This window comes from Sciurus carolinensis, chromosome 6 (genome assembly GCF_902686445.1).
Source record: "Sciurus carolinensis chromosome 6, mSciCar1.2, whole genome shotgun sequence".
NCBI lineage: Eukaryota > Metazoa > Chordata > Mammalia > Rodentia > Sciuridae > Sciurus > Sciurus carolinensis.
The window spans coordinates 104,145,819-104,165,967 of record NC_062218.1 but is presented as its reverse complement, the minus strand read 5'-3'; the positions used below and the strand labels follow the sequence as shown (position 1 = coordinate 104,165,967).

Here is a 20,149-nt window from a genome sequence, read left to right as displayed (position 1 = left end):
TTCATTCTTCTTTTTTCTTTTTTAAATTTTTTATTTGTTCTTTTTAGTTATACCCAACAGTAGAATGTATTTTGACGAATTATACATATATAGAACTTAACTTCCCATTTAAAAAAAAATTTTTTTTAATTAAAAAAAAATTTATTTTAGAGACATGGTCTTGCTGAATTGCTTAGGGCCTTGCTAAGTTGTTGAGGTTGGCTTTGAACTCATGTTCCTCTTGCTTTAGCTTCCTGAGCTGCTGGGATTACAGGTGTGCACCACCACATCCGACTTTACTTCCCATTCTTTTTTTTAAATATATATATACGTGTGTGTGTGTGTGTGTGTGTGTGTTGTGTATATGTGTTAGTTGTCAATGGACCTTTATTTTATTTATTTGTATGTGATGCTGAGAATAAGATCCAGTGCCTCACACAAGGGCTCTACCACTGCACTACGACCCTAACCATAAACTTTCCATTCTTATGGTTGTACATGATGTGGAGTTTTACTGGTCATATATGCATATATGAACATAGGAAATCATTCTTCTTCATGTGGATATATAATTTCCCCAGGACCATTTGCTGAAGAGTTCCAATGTACATTTTTGACAACTTTGTCAAGAATTACGTGACTGGAGCTGTGTTGGTTTGGCTTTGTGTCTTTCTTCTGTCCCATTGCAAGAATCAGTAAATGGGATGGCATCAAATTAAAAAGCTTCTATACAGCAAAAGAAACAGAGTGAAGAGACAGCTTGTAGAATGGGAGAAAATCTTTGCCAGCCACTCTTCTGACAGAGGATTAATATCCAGTATATGTGAAGAACTCAAAAAGCTCAACACTAAAACAACAACCCAGTCAACATTGAGCAAATGAGCCAAATGTGGTGGTGCATTTCTATAATCCCAGTAGGTAGGGAGCCTGAGGTATGAGGATTACAAGTTCAAAGCCAGCCTCAGCAAATTAACAAGTCTCTAAGCAATGTAGTGAGAACCTGTCTCAAAATAAAAATCAAAAAATGGGACTGGCTCAGTAGTTAAGCACCCTGGGTTCAGTCCCCTGTACTTAAAAAAAAAAAAAAAAAAAAAAAAAAAGAAAAATTACAAATAATGAATGCTAGTGATGATGTGGGGGAAAAGGAACTCATATACTATTGGTGTGAATGTAATTGGTAAGACCATTATGGAAATTAGTATGGGAGTTCCTTAAAAAACTAAAAATAGAATAGCTGTATGATCCAGCTGTATTACTTCTTGGTATTTATCCAAAAGAATTAAAGTCAGCATACTTTAGAGAAACCAGCATACTCATATTTATCATAGCACAGTTCACAATAGTCAAGTTATTGAACCAGCCTAGATGTCCATCAACAGAAAAGAAAATGAGGTATGTATACATAATGGAGTTTTATTGAGCCATAAAGAGAAATGAAGTAATGTCATTTTAAGTTATTGGTCAAAGACTTAACAGTAATGAAAGGACTTTCACCAGGTGTTTCGTGGTGTGTGCTTGTAATCTTTGCAACTTGGGAGGCTAAGGCAGGAAGATCACAAGTTTGAGGCCAGCCTTAGCAACTTAGTGAGATCCTGTCTCAAAAAATAAAAAAAGAACTGGGAATGTAGCTCAGTGTTAAAATGCCTCTGAGTTCAACCCCTAGTACCCCTCTCCCTCACCCAAAAAATTTTAAATGTGTAGTGCTATATTCACTGCTAATACAGTTCTGTAGTTCGTATATTTATACATGGTAAAGGCAGTGGTAGTATATATCTGGGGAGTGGGTATTCTCAGTTTTGATTTACATAAAAGCCAATAAATGCTTTTTCCTTTTCTTCTATCATGTAGAAGACTGATAAACAACCATCTCAGAGGCCCTCACATTGCACCATCTATGTGGCAAAGAACTATCCACCTTGGCAGCATACAACTCTTTTGGTCCTGCGTAACCACTTTGAGGTGAGGCTCTTAATAGACTTTTCCCCCAATAGCGTTGTGTTCTGCTTATGTTGTTTTTGTTTTTAGGTTGTTAGCAGTGTCTGGGAGAAAGGTGACAGGTAGCTTTGTTCAGTTCCATCCAGGTTGGGATCATTCTTTGTTGTCCTTGTTAACTCATAAATGAATGCTGAAGGAAAAGCTGCTAATTTTTCATCATTTCTGAAACTTGTATAAAAATAGACTAGCTCTATTATATGTAATCAAAAGGTGTGGGTTTTTTCCATGTATGTAGTTAAAATCATGAAGCAAAAGGACAGAGTTTGTCTTTTGAATTTGTTATGACTTGAGTGTTGGGTTTTAAGCCTTAACCTTATTGTATTTGAAATAAATTGAAGCTTCATTCTTCAGAACTTTAAAAGAAAATGTTCATTTTGATAGTAGAAAGGTAAGGTTCAAAGATATCTGTTGTTCTCTCAGGTAAGTATCTTTGAAATATGATGGTTCTATGTAAAGAAAACTCTATGTTTATACTTAGTTCTAAATTTTCCTAAAGAAAAAAAAAATCCCTTTTTCCTTTACATTCAAAGTATGGGAACAGTGTGTCTTTATAATTTTTACTTTTTTACTCAGGTTACCAGAACAGTAATTAGTAGACACAAACCATTAAGGTACCTGTAAGAAGAGCCAGAACAAAATAGGGATTACAGTGAAAATGAAAAGCAATAACATAAAACAGAAATCCATAGCTTTAATTTCCAGATCTTTACTGGAATTTTGCCATACTTCTTTTCTTAATTAAGAAATACTCAGAAAAATTGCTTTCGTATTTGTAAAATTTGATGGAACAAGAAGATCATTTTTTTTTTTCTTTGTGAATCTATTTTTATGGATTTTTCTACCTTTGATTGTGGGTAACAGAAATGGAAGATAGCCTTGCAGATTTTGAATTACGGCAAGTAAAGGATACACACTACTCTGAAACGTAGGAAAATGAAATTGTACATCAGTGGATTATATATTCATACCAGTAATTTCAAAGAAGCAGTGGAAGAATCAAATATAGTATGTAATGTCTCAGGTATTTAAAAAAAAAGGCATCACCTGTTTTTTCAGAAGTTCTGTTTTTATTTTGTATTCTTGGACTAGATATTGTATTGTTTTGAAACAATATCAGTTTTTGGCATTATCAGCTTCTTTTTAAAATTTTGTTTTCATCCAAAAGAACTAAAAAAAACCTTAATTTGCAATCAAGAGTGTTGTTATATTGACTACAGCACCTTTTTGGTGATGTAAAGAAGAGGAATGTTTCCCACTGTGTTCTTTTTCTTTCATGTGTTTCAGAGAAATACATTGACAAGTGGAGAAAATATATTTTTCCCATGAATTTTAGTAAAGGTTAGAATTGAAAGTAAATATGTTATTTGAAATCTTGTTATATATTTCTTTTCATTTAGATTCATTCCCAACCCTTGACTTTGATGCTATGCTTTTACAACTAGTAGAAAATAAGTTGCCCAAAACTCTGGAAGGGCCACCTCCTTTATTTCTCACTTTATTGAAGGAGACATTGATGTTTATAGAAGTGAATTTAGATGCAGTTAGCAAATTTGGAACTGCATATTAGTGATGTATGATAATATGTGTTTTTTTTTTAGTAGATAGTAATGGTAATATTTTGAACATGTCAATAACTAGGAATTCTTTTCACATTGGTAATAACAATTTATTCAAGAACACGCAAAACAGATATTATATAAATCTTCTATGATAGTTGTTTTCCATTTTAATATGACTAATGAAATGAAGGTCATATAAGACTATATTGGGTTCTTTCAGGTAGGAACTAATGTTATAATCCTAGAGATGCTGTTATTGTAAGAAAGACTAAATATTCAGTGCAATACACTTGTTTTTCTCCCTTAAGAAGATATATCTTCTGAATTTAGAGAAAGCGGGAAACTCCCTTCTCCATTGTTCAGCCTTCACTTCACTATGATGCTAAGAACTGCTCTTCTCTAGCAGACTGGTAGAGCCACCATTCAGTGTCTCTCTGACTTCTTCATATTCCTCTGTCCCCTTTCCATTTTTAGGCCAGTGGTGGAAAATTGCCTGATAACAAAGTCATTGCTAATGAACTAGGTAATTTGCCAGAATTGAAGAAATACATGAAGAAAGTGATGCCGTTTGTTGCCATGATTAAGGTAAACTGTGGACCTTGCACAACTGGGACCACAGGGGTAATGCTTAGATAGGACAGCAGAGGGAAAGAGAAAAGTTTTGGGCACAGTTTGTCTTCTTGTGCTCCCCTCTGCTGCCTCTCCAGAATCTGCTAAAATAGCACTTTTCAATCAGTGGTTGTGAGAAATGAGCTATCACATTTTGGGTTTACCTGTGGAAGTGCTGAGTATGTGAAATGAAAATGTGTATTGTGGAAGAAAAATTGTTTTAGAATTGCTGTACTAAATTATTCCCTACATGTGATTCCTTCTCTTCAGTTTGAGGAGGAAATATTCTATTTTAACTAGATCCTATTACTGGGACCAAGATTCTACATCTGTATAGTTTTAGATTAACAGAGTAAACATTGGTTATGGGGGTTAGACCAAGGATTCTTGGCAATGACTTTATGGATATTTTGGGCCAGACAGTTCTTTGTTGTGAAAAGTTGGCTTCTTTAGGAAGTCATTTAATTTTGATGAAGCACTGTCAATTGTTTGCATGGTCTATATATAATATTGGTGATTTGCCCTGCAAATTAGTCCCCACCCCCACCAATACTGGGGATTAAACCTATACTCCCAACCCTTTATATTTTTTTATCTTGAGACAAGTCTCACTGAGTTGCTGAGTCTGGCCTCAAACTTGGCAATCCTCTTCCTCATTCTCTCTTGAGGGTAGGATTTCACACGTGCAAGCTTAAATTCATCATTTTTTTAGGGACCCACTCCTGCAGTAACTAACCCATTCCTGATGTTTGGGTATTAATCTATAGCAAATGGTAAACTAAAGCACTGGATGGTAGGAATAATGTCAGGTCACTTTCATATAAGTGTAATGTGTTCTGGACATTTATATTTGTGTTTGTGAACTTGGATCATGAAGGTTATATTTTATGTAATAAATATTTAATGTTCAAGAGAATTAAGAATTTTTTTGTATATTACAAGATTGATTATTATATAGTATGACTTTTTCTTTAAAGTTTATGAGAATATCTTCAAAACTTTTTTGGTTGGTATCTTAGAAAATTAAAAAAAAAATTTTTTTTTTTAATTATCTGAAGGACTTTTTTTCATACATTTGTTTGATTCCAGGAGTCCAAGGCCCTTGGTGTAACTGTTGAAATGTAAAGATTTTATCAACTGAGAGAAAAATGATTGCTTTGAAGGATGTAAATTCTTTTCAATACCTTTTTAATGCGATTTTATTTTTCAAAAACATTTTGGCTGTTAGGAAAATGTGGAGAAGATGGGACCTCGTGTTCTCGATTTGCAATTGGAATTTGATGAACAGGCAGTGCTTATGGAGAATATAGTCTACCTGACTAATTCCCTTGAGGTAAGAGGGCCAGGGATTGTAGTAACTAGTCAACTGTAGTAAGCCATAATCCAGTTTTTGAATTTTATAATAAGCCTTTTTATAAATTTCATCTTCTGTATTTAGTATTTTTGCCAGTTATATTCAGTCAAAAATATTTGAAGGGAAAGAGAATGAAAAAAACTATAAAAGTTTCAGAAAGAAAAATAATGAGCTATCATTTTATTTCATTTATCAGTTATGCTATGCATAAAAACTAACTATCTAGATTTTCTCCCTAAATTTTTTTTTTTTTTTTTTTTTTTTTTTGTAGTAGGGATTGAACCCAGGGATGCTTAACCACTGAGCCACATCCTCAGCCCCTCTCATTTTTTTATTTTGTGACAGAGTCTCGCTAAGTTGTTGAGGCTGGCTTTGTATCTGAGATTCTCCTACCTCAGTCTCCCGAGTTGATGGGATGACAGGTGTGCACCACCACATCCAGCCAAAATTGTCTTTAAGAAAATGAGAGAGACCTTGTATTTAAATGCTTCTAAAGTCTCTGTTATTATGGAGCACTGTGAATTGTTCCCTCTCCCCCAGTTCAACCTCAGATTCACGGAAGTAGAATAATTATAATCTGTGGTTCATGATATGTTATCAATCACAGCTAAATATGTAGATTCTAAAAATGCTTTCTCTCAGACAGCTTAGGCAGAAGGAAAAATAATTTGCTCTAGAAAACCGTTAGAGGACTCAAAGTGGTTATAATAATGAAGTGATAATGAAGACATTTAAGTTAAAAAAATTATAAAGATATAGAGTTTCAGTAAAATCGTTTCATACAGAGATGGAAGAAAGTTATTTCTAAATAAACATTTCACTTTATTATTGGTTTTTATTTGGTGCTGAAGATTGAACTTAAGTACTTACACATGCTAATAAGCATGTGCTCTTGACACGGAGCTACATCTCCAACCTTTGAACATTTTATTTTTTGGTATTGGGAATTGAACTTGGGGGTGCTTCGCCACTGAGCTATGTCCCCAGTCCTTTGTAAAATTTATTTTGAGACAGTGTTTTGATTAGTTGCTAAGGGTCTTTTTAAGTTGCTCAGGCTGGCCTTGAACTCATAGTCCTCTTGCTTCAGCCTCCTGAATTGCAGGATTATAGGCGTGCACCATCTTGACTGGCCCGAGGATTTTATTTTAAATGAGTTAATGGAATTATATATCAGTGAATATCTGTTTTCATATATATGTACTTTTAATTGTTCATATATGTATTTCAAATTTTTTTGTCTGAGTTTAAGCTTTTACCCTGATTTCCTTTTTCTCTTATGTGCCAGAAAGATGCCAGAATTCATTATAGGAAATGAGATAAACATGACTATATAAATAAGAATATTCTGAGACATCTAAGATGAGGGTTAAATAACTGATTACAGATTTCACTTAATGTTCATATGGAAAATAATAAAATTGCACAGCCCATTTCATGTTAAGTGTAGAACCTAGTCGTGCTCTTGATGAAATGAGGTAGTGATTAATTTCAATCATATTAAGTAATACTAATGACTTCCATTTTTTCCCCTCTATTTAGCTAGAACATATAGAAGTCAAGTTTGCCTCTGAAGCAGAAGATAAAGTCAGAGAAGACTGTTGTCCTGGAAAACCACTTAATGTTTTTAGAACAGAAGTAAGTTGAAGAAATCTTATTGAACCATTGCATTTTAGAGCTAGAAGAGACCTTAGAGGTCATTACATCTAAGCCCATCATTTTAAAGACGGAATGAAGAACAGTCCAGAGAAATTACGTGATGATTTGTTCTAGGTCACAGTTAGAAATGGAACTAGAGTTAAGGTGTCCTAATTCCCCAGTTGGAACAGTAGTTACTTTTCCTCACTTTACTCTTTATGGATGGAATCTAATATTATTTGAGGTTTTAAAAGTAAAAATATGATTTTTAGAACCTGGTGTTTATTAAAAATAATATGGTAGCAGTTGAAATGGAAGACTCTTCTAAATAGTGAAAAGAAACTTTTCAAACTTCAGATAAATCATTGTTTGATTATTCCAGGTGTTTTGGGTTTTGGAATAGACCACAGCAGTGCATCATCTTGTTATGCTGGAATCGCCTTTTTTTCCCCCCTTTTCTTTATATTTTGGCTATCATTTGTAAAAATAAGAGGTCTTGAGGTTTTAGAGATTCTAATTCTTTAGCATCAAAGAATCCATTCAGATTGGCAGCATTTGACAAATTCCAGTGTACTGCAACTGAGTCCACACAATACCCTTGGTATCTTGATAAACAAAGGTCTTAGATGTAATACTTTCACCATGTTTAATTGAAAACCTTGCAAACAGAAAAGGCCTGTTTTGAAAGAATAGGGTAATCACAATCAAGGAAACCTCTTCAATTTATCATTGTGTAATGATACTCTCATTACATTCAGAGGTGGTGGTTTTCAAAAATGCAATTCTTTGGGCCTTGGAGATAGATAAAAAGGAATTTATTTCAAGCTACTTTCAAGTATTTCATTAAGCTACTTTGTATATAAGTCTTTCGCTTTTACAATAATAGAGTCCTCGTGAGAGGTAGAAGGACATAGAACTGTATTTAATCCTTGCTCTTTCATTACCTGTATGACTTTGGGCTACTCAGTCTTACTGGTTCTTGGCTTCTCATTTGTGAAAAAGGGTTCAAAAGAACTACCTGTCAGGATACAGAACTATTGTCTATAAAATGTTTAGTACAGTACCTGATGTACTCAACAAATGGTGGTAGTTATGGAAGAAAAAATGTAATTATTGCTTTTGTCCATCATCACTATTGATATTTATAGTTGTAGTCATTTTTATCTAGGTGCCTGCTTTTAAGCATGATTTTTCTTTCGTATTTGAGTATGTCTTGGTCATGATTTTAGAATATCAGAATTAGGTCTGTCTTGCACTGAGTATTGAAAATGTATTAGAGATTCCCCTTTCCTTGGCAGTATTCAGGTTTGATTGCCTATAACAGTCTTACTATTTGTTTTTCTAGCCTGGTGTGCCAATTTCCCTAGTAAATCCCCAGCCATCCAATGGTCACTTCTCAACCAAAATTGAAATCAGACAAGGAGATAACTGTGATTCTATAATCAGGCGTTTAATGAAAATGGACCGAGGAATTAAAGGTAAATGACTTCCCTGAAACTCAGTTTTTTTTGTTTGTATTTGCGGTGCTGGGGATTGAACTCGGGGCCTTGTGCTTGCAATGCAAGCACTCTACCAACTGAGCCATATCCCCAGCCCTGAAACTCAGTTTTTCGCAGTAACTTGTAGATTTGATTAGTTCTAAGCAGAGGGGAGAGATGCTTAGGGATAGCTAGTAATGCAGTAGAAAGAGTGTTGAACCCAGAATCAAGAAATATTCTTTTTTGGACTCTGTGGCTAGATAGTTTAGGGACTTTGTCACTTAAGCTCTGAATTTTAGCAAAATGAGCACATGGGATTAGATGTTTTTTTTTTCAAGATTCCATCTATCTCTAGAATTGTAACAACTGATTTCTGTCTGTCAGAGGTAATTTGGGATTAAAGAACACACACTTTTAATATTCTGAACTAACCTGTCCAGCTGGCTTTATTCTTGGGGAAGTAAGGAAAATTTTATAATGATTTACAAATCTAAGACAATGACTTTAAAGAACTTCAAATGGTAAATTCATATATGGCACAAATTAAACATACAGCCCCCAAAAAGGTGAGATTATTTCCAGATCTGGTGATCAAGGATGACTTTATGGAGAAAATTGGAAATGATATATGTGGTGATGAGGGAAAAGAGTATACCAGGAGAGGAAAGTACCAACTGTATGTTCACTCAGTGTGGAGCATCATCACCAGGTATATACTAGGGCTAGGGATTTTATTGTTTAAAGTCATGTTTTTAAGTACAGTAAATATATGTAGCATAAACTTAACGTTTTAGCCATTTTTAAGTATACAGTTAAGTGGCATTGAATATATTCTCATTGTGTAACTATCACTAACATCCATTTCCAGAATTTTTCAACTTCCTCATCTGAAACGCTATACCTATTAAACTGAATTCCCTATTCTATCTCCTTCTAGTCTCTGATAACCACTGTTTACTTTCTGCCTCTATATATTTGACTATTCTGGGTATCTCAAATATAGAATCATATAAATTTGTACTTTAATCTTTTGATTAGTTTTATTAGATATATTTTATTTTCTCACTATTTTCAAGAGATGGGAATCTCACTATGTTCCCCAGACTGGCTCTAGCTTCCTGGGCTCAAGCAATTTTCCTACATTGGCCTCCTGAGTAATTGGGACTACAGGCATGTACCACCACACCCAGAAATATTCACTCTTTTGTGTTTAGTTTATTTTACTTAACAAAATGTTTTTAAGAGTCATCCATGTTGTTATAGACATTTATTATGCTTCCTTATGAAACCAGATACCATAGAATGGTAGCTTAGTCCTTAGAATGTATAGGCTGTAAGGAGCAGAACTTGAAATTTTATAGAAATATGAATATATAAGAAGGCATTTTGTGGCTTGCCATTTTTGTATTGCAAGTATTCAGTCATGAGGAGATTTCATAATAGGAAGAAACCTTAGCTTTGAAGAATATTCTAGTCTTTTTTTTTTTTTTTTTTTTTTTTTTTTTTTGTGGTACTGGGGATTGAACCCAGGGTCTCGTGCTTATGAGGCAAGCACTCTACCAGCTGAGCTATATTTCCAGCCCTTATTCTAGTGTCTTTTAAAGAAAATAGATATTTTTATGGACCCACTGGATCGAATTGATAAAAAGCTGTAGAACATGAGAGGATACATTCCTATATTGAAATTGTGTTATATAATGTTAAATCCCCCTCCCCCATTGCATGTACTTAGGTATATCACTGAGTAGGTTCTTCAGAGTTGTATTGACTTGTGTTTTCTATGTTTTGTCTTCTTATGGAGCCTCTGGCATAGTTCTTATCTCCTTTGTCATAGTGACTATGATTAGTATGATGGTACAGGGTTTAAGTTTGGTGTTGGTAACTGCTATAAATTTTAGAAAATGGATAGAAATATTAGGAGGAGTTTGAAATTGATGTTCCTGTAAGAATCTACAGAAGAGTTCTAACCTTGATACTTTTCCAGAAGCCCTCTGGATACTTTGATATCTTTGGGGGCTGTGTATAGTGAGTATATGAGATGAAGAAGAAGTTAAATTCAATAACATAGTTCTTTGCTGCAATAGCCAGCAAGTTGTCCAATTACTGCCAATTGTATTGAGGGTGATTATGATCTAGGTCCAGGAGCAACTACACTAAAACCATCATTTCACTCCACAAAGACCATTGAGCAACTATTTGATGATAATGACTTTAAATCACTCCACAACCCATGCCGCATATGAACTAATAACTTGGAGGTGAAAGACTCCACTTCACATTATCAATCCCTAGGAACTTTCAATTTCTCTCATCTTTTCTCTGAGTACCTTAAATCTTGTATAGTCTCAGACTTAAGTTTCAACATTTTCAATGATAAGAGAAGTCTGGGATCAGAAAAGAGTAAAACCACTAAGAATGCTCCAAAATTTGTTGACAGTAATGAACTACATGGTGAAACATCAAAGCAAATGTGTTTTGTCACTTTGAAGACTGATATAGTATTAAGGTTTATTTGAAATAGTTTGAATTAGAATTTCTGGAAATGAAGAGGGAGGATTGGTTCAGAGAGAAAGAGAGAGAGAAAGAAAGATTTTAAGATTTGCAGTAGTAAAAGGCCTAATTATATAAAATCTAACAGCAAGACTTATCGCTGCTTCTATAACAAAATATTTGGTACCACTGATGTACAATATGAATTGCAATCGTTGTAAAAATGATTTGTATTCTTCTCCCAAATAAGATCATGGCTGTCTTGAAGACTGTGCCTGCTCCTTTCCTATTTTAATTTTTAGTACTCATGCTATGTCTGAGAATAGGTTGTATGGTCTCTACAGAGACTCTCCAGCAGGGTTTGCTTTTATGGTTGGTAATTGTTCTGTAAGCCCCAAGATCTCTTCTCTAAATTCAAGGTTCTTCAGTCTTTGTTTCCTAAAGAGAACAGAATGCCTGGATAACTTTTATGCCTGATATCACTGCCAGCTGCATTAATGTCTCCTTTTATCTCTTATCCCTCTCATATAAGCTTCATGCTCTGAAGACAACATGAGTGAGTGTAGCTCACAGACCACCCAGCAGTCTGTTTTAGAAAGGGGTAGAAGTAATTCAGAAAATAACTTCTATTTCTTCGGATGAGGTTAAATATAACTAGCCATGCTACACTTAGAATGAGATATAAATCCAGAATCATCGTTCGTATTCATTTATAGTGTTTTTCTATCACATAAAATAATGTCATTTATTCTTGGGAGGTCTCCAGATTGTTTGAGTAAATTTCTTTAAGGCTCAGTTGTTGGCAGGATTGTCGGATCTTAATATTTTTCATGGGACAAGTGCTTTTTTTTTTTATTGCCAGAAGCCATTTTCAGCTTGCACAAGAGCATATCAAGAAAATCTCAAGCAGAGTAGGATTGGAGTTCAACTTGAAGTTTGAAATTCTAAAAGCTTTGCCCTTTCCTTCTGCTTTCCCCCTTCTCTCCTTGTCTCATCTACTTGTTAATACAAACACTTTGATCTTTTGAGCAAAGCAAGAAATGGGTAATGCTATTTCTTACACTAGTAATTATTTCTCCAAATGTAACTCCAAGGAAAGCTATCACTCTTGCAAGTTTAATGCATTCCAGGAAACACAGCAAGAAATAAATAGGTTTTAGACTTTTTGGTATTTTGAAGAATAACTAATTGAGACTTATAAAAAGTGATTAAAGCGGTCATATAGGTTAATGCTCAAAAATACACTCAATTTTTTCTTTCTCTAGGTTTATCATTCCAGGAGATATGCTATGTAGATTCTTTGACTAAAAAGATGAAAGGGGGTTAAGATTTATTAGATTTCAGCTTTGCTCCTGAGATTGGGTCCTATTTAAAAATCTAATGAAAATATTTTTTGTTTAGATGTAACAATGGATGTGTTTTAATGTGAATTACCAGTTTCATTCATGAGTTTGAGTCAGTAACTATAATTAAATGCTCATATTAATAATCTCTTCTGCTATAGACCTTTCCAAAGTGAAACTGATGAGATTTGATGATCCAGTGTTGGGGCCTCGGCGAGTTCCTGTCCTGGGAAGAGAGCACACTGAAAAGACACCCATTTCTGAGCATGCTATTTTCCATGTGGACCTCATGAGCAAGAAAATTCATCTCACTGAAAATGGGCTACAGGCAGATATTGGTGATACAATTATTTATCTGGTTCATTGAACTCATGGCAAATTGAAGTTTTACCTTGGTTTCTAGGAATACTTTACTACACTTAGATCCTTAGGCTAAGCCTAAGTAAATTTCATTTCTAACCATTAAATCTGTATGTAATCACAAGTTATCTTTGATTCATGAACCTAATAAATTTTCCCCCATCTTTGGGCCTCTAAGAGAAATGGGTTGTGCCTTCCTATGTTATTTTTTTGGACAAATTATTGCCATTTATCAGAAGTTTCTGGTTCTCAACACAAAAATGTCAATATGCTTATTTTATGAGGCATACTTTTTATTGTTTATGAAGGTTAAGGAATATCTCACAGCTTTTTATAATATATCCATTTGAAGAGTTAGCTATCTTTCTTATTTAAAAAGAAAAAAATAGTAAATAAGATAGCCAGTTCTATTTAAGGATGAATTCTCATGATATAAAAGAGCAAATGAGAATATTTTAACTATGATTACTGAGTATTTCGTATGAAAGACAAATAGTTCTGTATTTTTTAAAACTTTTAAAAACTTTAACCAGTTAATAATAATTTGTTTTTCAGAACTAATAGCAGTATTTTATAAGTAGTTTATTTCATCTACACTAATTTAGGCATTTTAACAAAGGATTTTTTCTCCTAGGAATTTGCATTTACTAAATTTGAGTCTAATTGTGTTTAAAGATCTTTGTTATATTTTTATGGTGCTAGGGGTTGAACCCCAGGGGTGTTCTACTACTGGGCTTCATGTCCAACTCTTTTTATTTTTTATGTTAAGATGGAATCTCAATAAATTGCTGAGGCTGGTCTTGAACTTGGGCTCCTTTTGCCTCAGCCTCCTGAGTTACTGGGATTATAGACCTACACCATGTCCAGTTATTTTATTATTGCTGAAAACTTTTAATATTATCTGTTCATCAGTCTTCATATGAGAAAAAAATGGAAGGCATTGACTAACAGAGAATAACATTTCTGTCTCTGATGAATTTGATATGGGAAAAGTATATTTTGATAATTTTAATGAATTGTAATCCTAATTGTGAGGTCATATGGATTTTATTTTACTGAGTTTCTTGATTTAGCTCTGTAATTCAGGGTTACTCAGCCTAGTTGAACATTACATTTTGGATTTATTGAAGCAAATTATAGAAGTTCAGAACTGAAATGTCCCTTAGAAATCACCTAGTGCAAGTTATCAAATATATGCTTGGGGCAGGCAGTATGGAGTAATGAGATAAGATCACATGCTCTGAAGTCAGACATTCTAGGCTAGATTCCCATTTCTTCTATTCTCTGTGTGATCTTAGAAATTACTTAGAGCCTCAGTTTATTCTATACAAAGTAACAGTGGCATATGAGATATTTAGATATAATCTAGGAAATTGTATCCTTACTGTTTTGTTTTCTGCTTATTCTTTCTGTTTTAAAGAGATTTACTAAAATCTATCATGGTACTTTATTTACTCCTTATAGTTCCAACAGCTTTTACTTTGCATATAAATTTAGATCATATCATCTTTCTGATAAATTGAACTTTTTTTTAATTTCAATGTTGAGGACTGAACCCAGGAATGCTTAACCACTGAGCTACATCCCTAACCCCTTTTCTTTTTCTTTTTTGTTTTGAGATAGGGTCTCTAAGTTTCTTTGGACTTCGCTAAGTTGCTGAGGCTGGCCCTGAACTTTAGATTCCCCCTGCCTCAGCCTTTCTAGTTGCTGGGATTATAGACATGCAGTACCATGTCCAGATAAATTGAGCTTTTTTAATTAGAAAGTTTTTAATCTCTTAGTTTATTTTTTCTTTCTTTTTTTTCTTTTTTTGCCTAAAGTCTATTTTGTCTAACACTAATAAAGTAATTCCAGTTTTATTTTGACTAGTGTTCATGTGGAATATCTTTTCTATCCTTTTACTTTTAACCTTCTGTGACTTTATTTTACCACTTTATTTTGACAAATTTAAAATCTACAGAAAAGTTGAAAGTATTGGCTAATAAACATCCTTATACCGTTCACCTAGATTTATGAATTGTTGGTATTTTGCCACATGCGCTTTATCTGTCTAGCTACATATTTGTAAGATAAACTTTTTAGTTTGGAATAGTTTTTATATTTATAAGAAAGTTGCATCTATAGGACTGAGTTCTTGTACAACTTTCACCCAGTTTACCCTATTAACATTTTATATAACCTTGATTTGGTTGTCAAAGCTAATTAACATTGGTATATTACTGTTAACTAAATATAGACTTTTTTTGTTTTTTTAAAAAGATTTCTCTAGTTTTTTCACTAACGTCTGTACTATTAAGGATCTGATTCAGGATACCACAATGCATTTAGAATGTACTTTTTAAAATTTGGAGCCATTTGAGAATAAATTACACCATGACAGTTTTTGAGTATATTAAAACATGCATCTCCTAAGAACTATGACATTCTATATAATCACAATATCATTGTTATACCCAAGAAATTTAGGATGATACAGTAATACTAGATAATAAGCTTTCATAATAAAGTTGGGATAATAAAATTTTCTTATTGAGTTATTGTGTTTTGTTTAAGCTTTTTAGGATCCACTGAAAGATCAAGCATTACATTTTGTGGTCTATTGATCTTTCTTAAACTAGGACAATTTTTCTTTGATCTTTCTTGACAATGACATTTTTAAAGATTAAGCCAATTGTTAGTAATATGCCTCAATCTGAATTTGTCTTATTTTCTCATGGTTAGAATCAGTTAAAAGTCTAGGTAAGAGGGCTATCTAGGTAAATATTTCCTATTATACCAGCATTAATATATTGTGAGTTTTTCCCATTTATAATGGTAAGTTTGATCACTTGGTTAAAATGGTATATTCTGATATAATTTCCCTTTTGTAATTAATAAATCTGTGATGATATTTTGAGATTTTTAGGATCTAAATGCTTGTACCTCCCTCCCCCCCATTCATATGTTGAAATGTGAGCCCCACAGTAATCAGCATTTAAACGTGGGGACTTTGGGAGGTAAAATTAGGTTCTGAAATCTGCTCCTTCATGAGTAAGATTAGGACCTTATAAAAAAAGCACAAGGGGTTCTTTTGCCTTTCTGTCATGTGAGAATGCGTAGAAAATATCATTTAGAAGTTGGGTTTGGTGCTGTATGCCTGTAATTCCAGTGACTTGGGAGGCTGAGACTGGAGGATTGCAAGTTTGAGGCTAGTCTTAGCAACTTAGCAAGATGCTTATCTGCTTATCAAGAACCTGTCTCAAAAAGACTGGGGATGTAGCTCACTGGTAAATCTCCTCTCCATTCAATCCCCAGTATAAAGGAAAAAAAGAAAAACATCTATGAGGAATGGACCTTTAAAAGACATCAAATGTACTGACCCCTTTTATCTTGAACTTTATAGCCTTCAGAACTGTGAAAAGTAAATTTCTATTGTTTAGATAGTACTCAATCTAAGATATTTTGTTTTATTTTATTTTGTTTTCTTGGGTATTGGAGATTAACCCAGGGCTGCTCCACATCCTCATCCCCTTTTTAAAATTTTTAAATTTTGAAACAGGGTCTCACTAGGTTGCTTAGGGCCTTGCCAAATTGCTGAGGCTGGCCTTGAACCTGGGATCCTCCTATCTCAACCTTCTAAGCTGCTGGGATTACAGATGTGCACCACTATACCCAGCTCAATCTAAGATAGTTTATTATAGCAGCACAAATGGATGAAGACACCCGTTTGTGAGCAAACTTATATGAAGTGGTAGCATTCATGGATAATCTTTGTCAGATATGATTACCCTGATGGTTGTAATATAGTAAGTTCTTATAAATGATTAAATTATCTTATCTGCCTTAATTAGGTATTGTTCTATAAAGAGCATTCCTTTTTGCCAACCCCCACACCATTCTTTTAAAATCACTGTGGACTGAAGTTGGGGATACAGCTCAGTGGTAGAATGCTTGACTATCTTGTGTGAGGGCCTGAGTTCAGTCCCCAGCACCACACAATAAATAAATAAATAAAATCACTGCAAACTGATGTATTCTTTTTTTCATACATGTGCTAATCCTTTATCATTATTCTCTGAGTATTCAATTTTCCAAAATTAACCAGTTGTGGCACCATTCCAGCTGACTCTTCTGTCCTTCTGTTATCTCCCCATCAGGCTTGGAGCACTTTTTAACTTAAAAGTTTAAGAAGTTCCCAAGTTATCTTGTATTTTCCTGTTGCAGAAGGAATCAGTCTTTTCTCCAAGGAACTCTGCTTTATTTTAATGGAGAATGGTATTAAAGAAACCAAGTGTTAAGATCTAAGTGGTATTAGAATCCAAGTGTTTGTGTGCTCATTACTACCAAGGAGATATTGTTTTTATGTCTTTCCATTGGATACAGCTAAGAAATGTTAGATATTTTTAAAAAGTCATAATTTTATCTAATGCCATAGAATTCTTTATTGCCTTCTCCCCTTATTTGTGTTTTCCTCCTTTGCACAGTGGAAACTGGTTGTCAAGAATCTCAGTATATTTACTCATTTGACCTATTAGTAACTTCAGAATTACCAATCCAATTCTAACAATAATCTATCTACTAAGTAGAGTTCAATACTTATTTTGCAGTTTTTTGTGTCCTTATAACATATTCTGTAAGGGAAATAGCATTATGTTTATTTCTTGAGTTTATTTTTATTTTTATTTTTTAATGGTACTGGGGATTGAACCCAGGGGCACTTAACCACTGAGCCACACCCCAGCCCTTTTTATATTTTATTTAGAGATAGGGTCTAACTAAGTTGCTTAGAGCCTTTCTAAGTTGCTGAGACTGGCTTCGAACTCTATGATCCTCCTTCTTCAACCTCCTGAGCTGCTGGGATTACCAGTGTGTGCCACCATGCCCAGTTTCTTGAATTCTTTTTTTGTGTGTGTGGTTTCTTAAATATTTTTATTGGTCAATTGTAATTACATATCACAGTGGAATTCATTATGCCATGTTTCTACATGCACATACTTTGATTGATCTCGTTCTCCAATAGCTTCCTTTTCCCTCCCTCACCCTGAACTGTTTGCTGTACTCCACTGATCTCTCTTCTATTATTAATATTAATTTAATTAGTACATTATAATGTCTATAAGACTGGAATTCACTGTGATATAGTCATACATGGACATAGCATAATTTGGTAGATTTAATCCCCTAGTACTTCCCCATGCCCCCTTCTCCTTCCTCTCAATCCCTTTATTCTATTGGTCTTCCATTTTCATGAAATCTCTTCTTTATTTTTTCTCTCTAACTTTCACAAATGACAGAAAAGATTTGACCCTTGACTCTCTTGAGTTTGACTTATTTCACTTAGCATAATGTTCTCCAGTTCCATCTATTTACAATCGAAGGACAGCAATTTCATTCTTCTGAGTAAAACTCCATTGTGTGTATATACCGCATTTTCTTTATCCAGTTTGCGTATTGATGGACACTGAGACTGGTTCCATAACTTGGCTTTTGTGAATTGTGCTGCTATAAGCATTGGTATACATGTATCACTATAGTATGCTGATTTTTGTTCTTTTGGACAAATAAGGAGAGAGCGAGCTGGATCATTTGGTAGTTCCTTTCGTAGTCTTGAGGTATCTCCATCTTGCTTTCCAAATTGGTTGTATTCATTCATTTGGAGCCCCACCAACAATGTCTGAGTGTACCTTTTCCTCCCACATCCTTGCCAGCAGTTATTTTTATTTGTATTCTTGATGATATGGTTTTAATAGACTTAGTCATTTGTATCTCTTTATATTAAGTCTTGTAGTTTTTTCCTTTTTATTTTTTGAATAAGTAAAATACATAAACAAGTCAAAACCATATCCATTCAGAGAATTCTTACTCTCTTGCACCACGTTCTCACTCACTCAATAGCTCACCATTGTTATTATTTTCTGGCTTATATATTTCCTGTGTTTCTTTTTAAAAAAACAGGCCAGTTGTTTATATATACTTTAATTTCTTCTGCATTATGCAAACAGTAGCAGGATTATATCTATAGAATTATATATAAAATTATTTTACACCTTGTTTTCCTAACTTAGTAAGAAAGCCTGAATATTTTTCCATTTTGGTTCATGGAGATCTTTTTATTTCTCTTCCTCCTTTTCTGTCCTCCCATTCTTTCTGTCCTTTTTTGCTGGTCCCCTTCCCCCACCCAACCAGTAGTAGTGTTGTAAAAGTGTGCCATAGTTATTCAGCCAGTCTCCTATGGATAGACACTTAGGTTGTTTCAAAGTGTTTATTTTATAGAATTTGTTTTGAATGTATAGTGAATAATCTTATGTGGTTTCATATTTGTTAGGTGAATCTTTAGAGTAAATTTCTAGAAGTGATCTTGTAGGTCCAAAGGTAAACGTATGGGGACTTTTATTAGCAGACAACTGGGCAACAGCATTTGGCAAGACAAGCACAGAAGCTCTGGGGGAGAGGTATGTAGCTAAACAAGTAGCAAGCAGGGCCCATGAAGAAAGGTCCAGAGATGAAATTGACTTGTTTAAGAGCCCACATACTAGTAATAGAGTTGAATTAGAACACTGTTTCCCATATTTCCAGGTCTCTACTGCACACATATTATATAGTCGAAGAATTCATGAATGGGAAACAGTATTTAAACAAAGCCAGTGTGGTCAGAAGTGGGAGTTTATGTGGACCACAGTCCAAAAAGACTTAATAGATGAGGTGAGATGTAGAGCATGATTGGGATTGGAATAGCAGTTGAAGGATAGGAGGACCACATTCCTAGGTTTTGGAACTGGTAGTAGCTAAAGGATTGGAGGGGAAAAATAAATGCATGGCTCATTTGGGAGATGAAGCCAGGAGTGAAATGTTTATCTAGGAAGGAATGAGAAAAAATGGCTGCAAGTAAACTGGGCCTTGTCATAAAGGTTCTTGGATCTCTGGGTGAAATTGGGTGTTTAACTCAATTTCTGTGGAGAGTAACTACTTATTTTTGAAGCAGGAGAGAGAGTGCTGTGTTCTTTGTCTTCTGTAGTCTGCAGTAGCTGTACCATACATTTTTTCTTGAAAAATTTATTCAACACTTATATTAGAAGCCTATTCGCCTGTCTCTAGTTGACATACAGATGATGGTTTGTTAAAATTATTTTTCTTCTCTTGAATGTCTTCAGACCCAACTGCACTTCTGTATTAGAAAATACTTGGCGCCGGCCTCGCCCGCACCGACCGTCGCTCCGGCACGACTCGGGGCCCAGAGGCGAGGCGCGGACGCCGGGCGAGCCGGGCAGCGGAACTGATGCCGGCGGGCTTCCGGGGGCGGCTGCGGTGGTGGGGAGCGGCCGGAGCGTCAGGGGCCGCGAGTGGCGCAAGTTCCGGACGGGGCTCCCT

At 34.5% G+C, this 20,149-nt stretch overlaps 1 protein-coding gene across 1 annotated transcript in view; it reads left to right on the top strand.

The window, feature by feature from the left end:
- The window catches only part of Lars1 (leucyl-tRNA synthetase 1), a 72,186-nt gene extending 56,865 nt beyond the window's left edge, over nucleotides 1-15,321 (top strand). The window contains exons 27-32 of the mRNA XM_047555806.1: nucleotides 1,828-1,938; nucleotides 4,008-4,118; nucleotides 5,371-5,475; nucleotides 7,036-7,131; nucleotides 8,477-8,609; nucleotides 12,604-15,321. Of these exons, the coding sequence (XP_047411762.1) occupies nucleotides 1,828-1,938; nucleotides 4,008-4,118; nucleotides 5,371-5,475; nucleotides 7,036-7,131; nucleotides 8,477-8,609; nucleotides 12,604-12,809 (762 nt within the window). The 3' untranslated portion in view covers nucleotides 12,810-15,321. The remainder of the gene's footprint in view (nucleotides 1-1,827; nucleotides 1,939-4,007; nucleotides 4,119-5,370; nucleotides 5,476-7,035; nucleotides 7,132-8,476; nucleotides 8,610-12,603) is intronic.
- The last annotated feature ends 4,828 nt before the right edge of the window (nucleotides 15,322-20,149 follow it).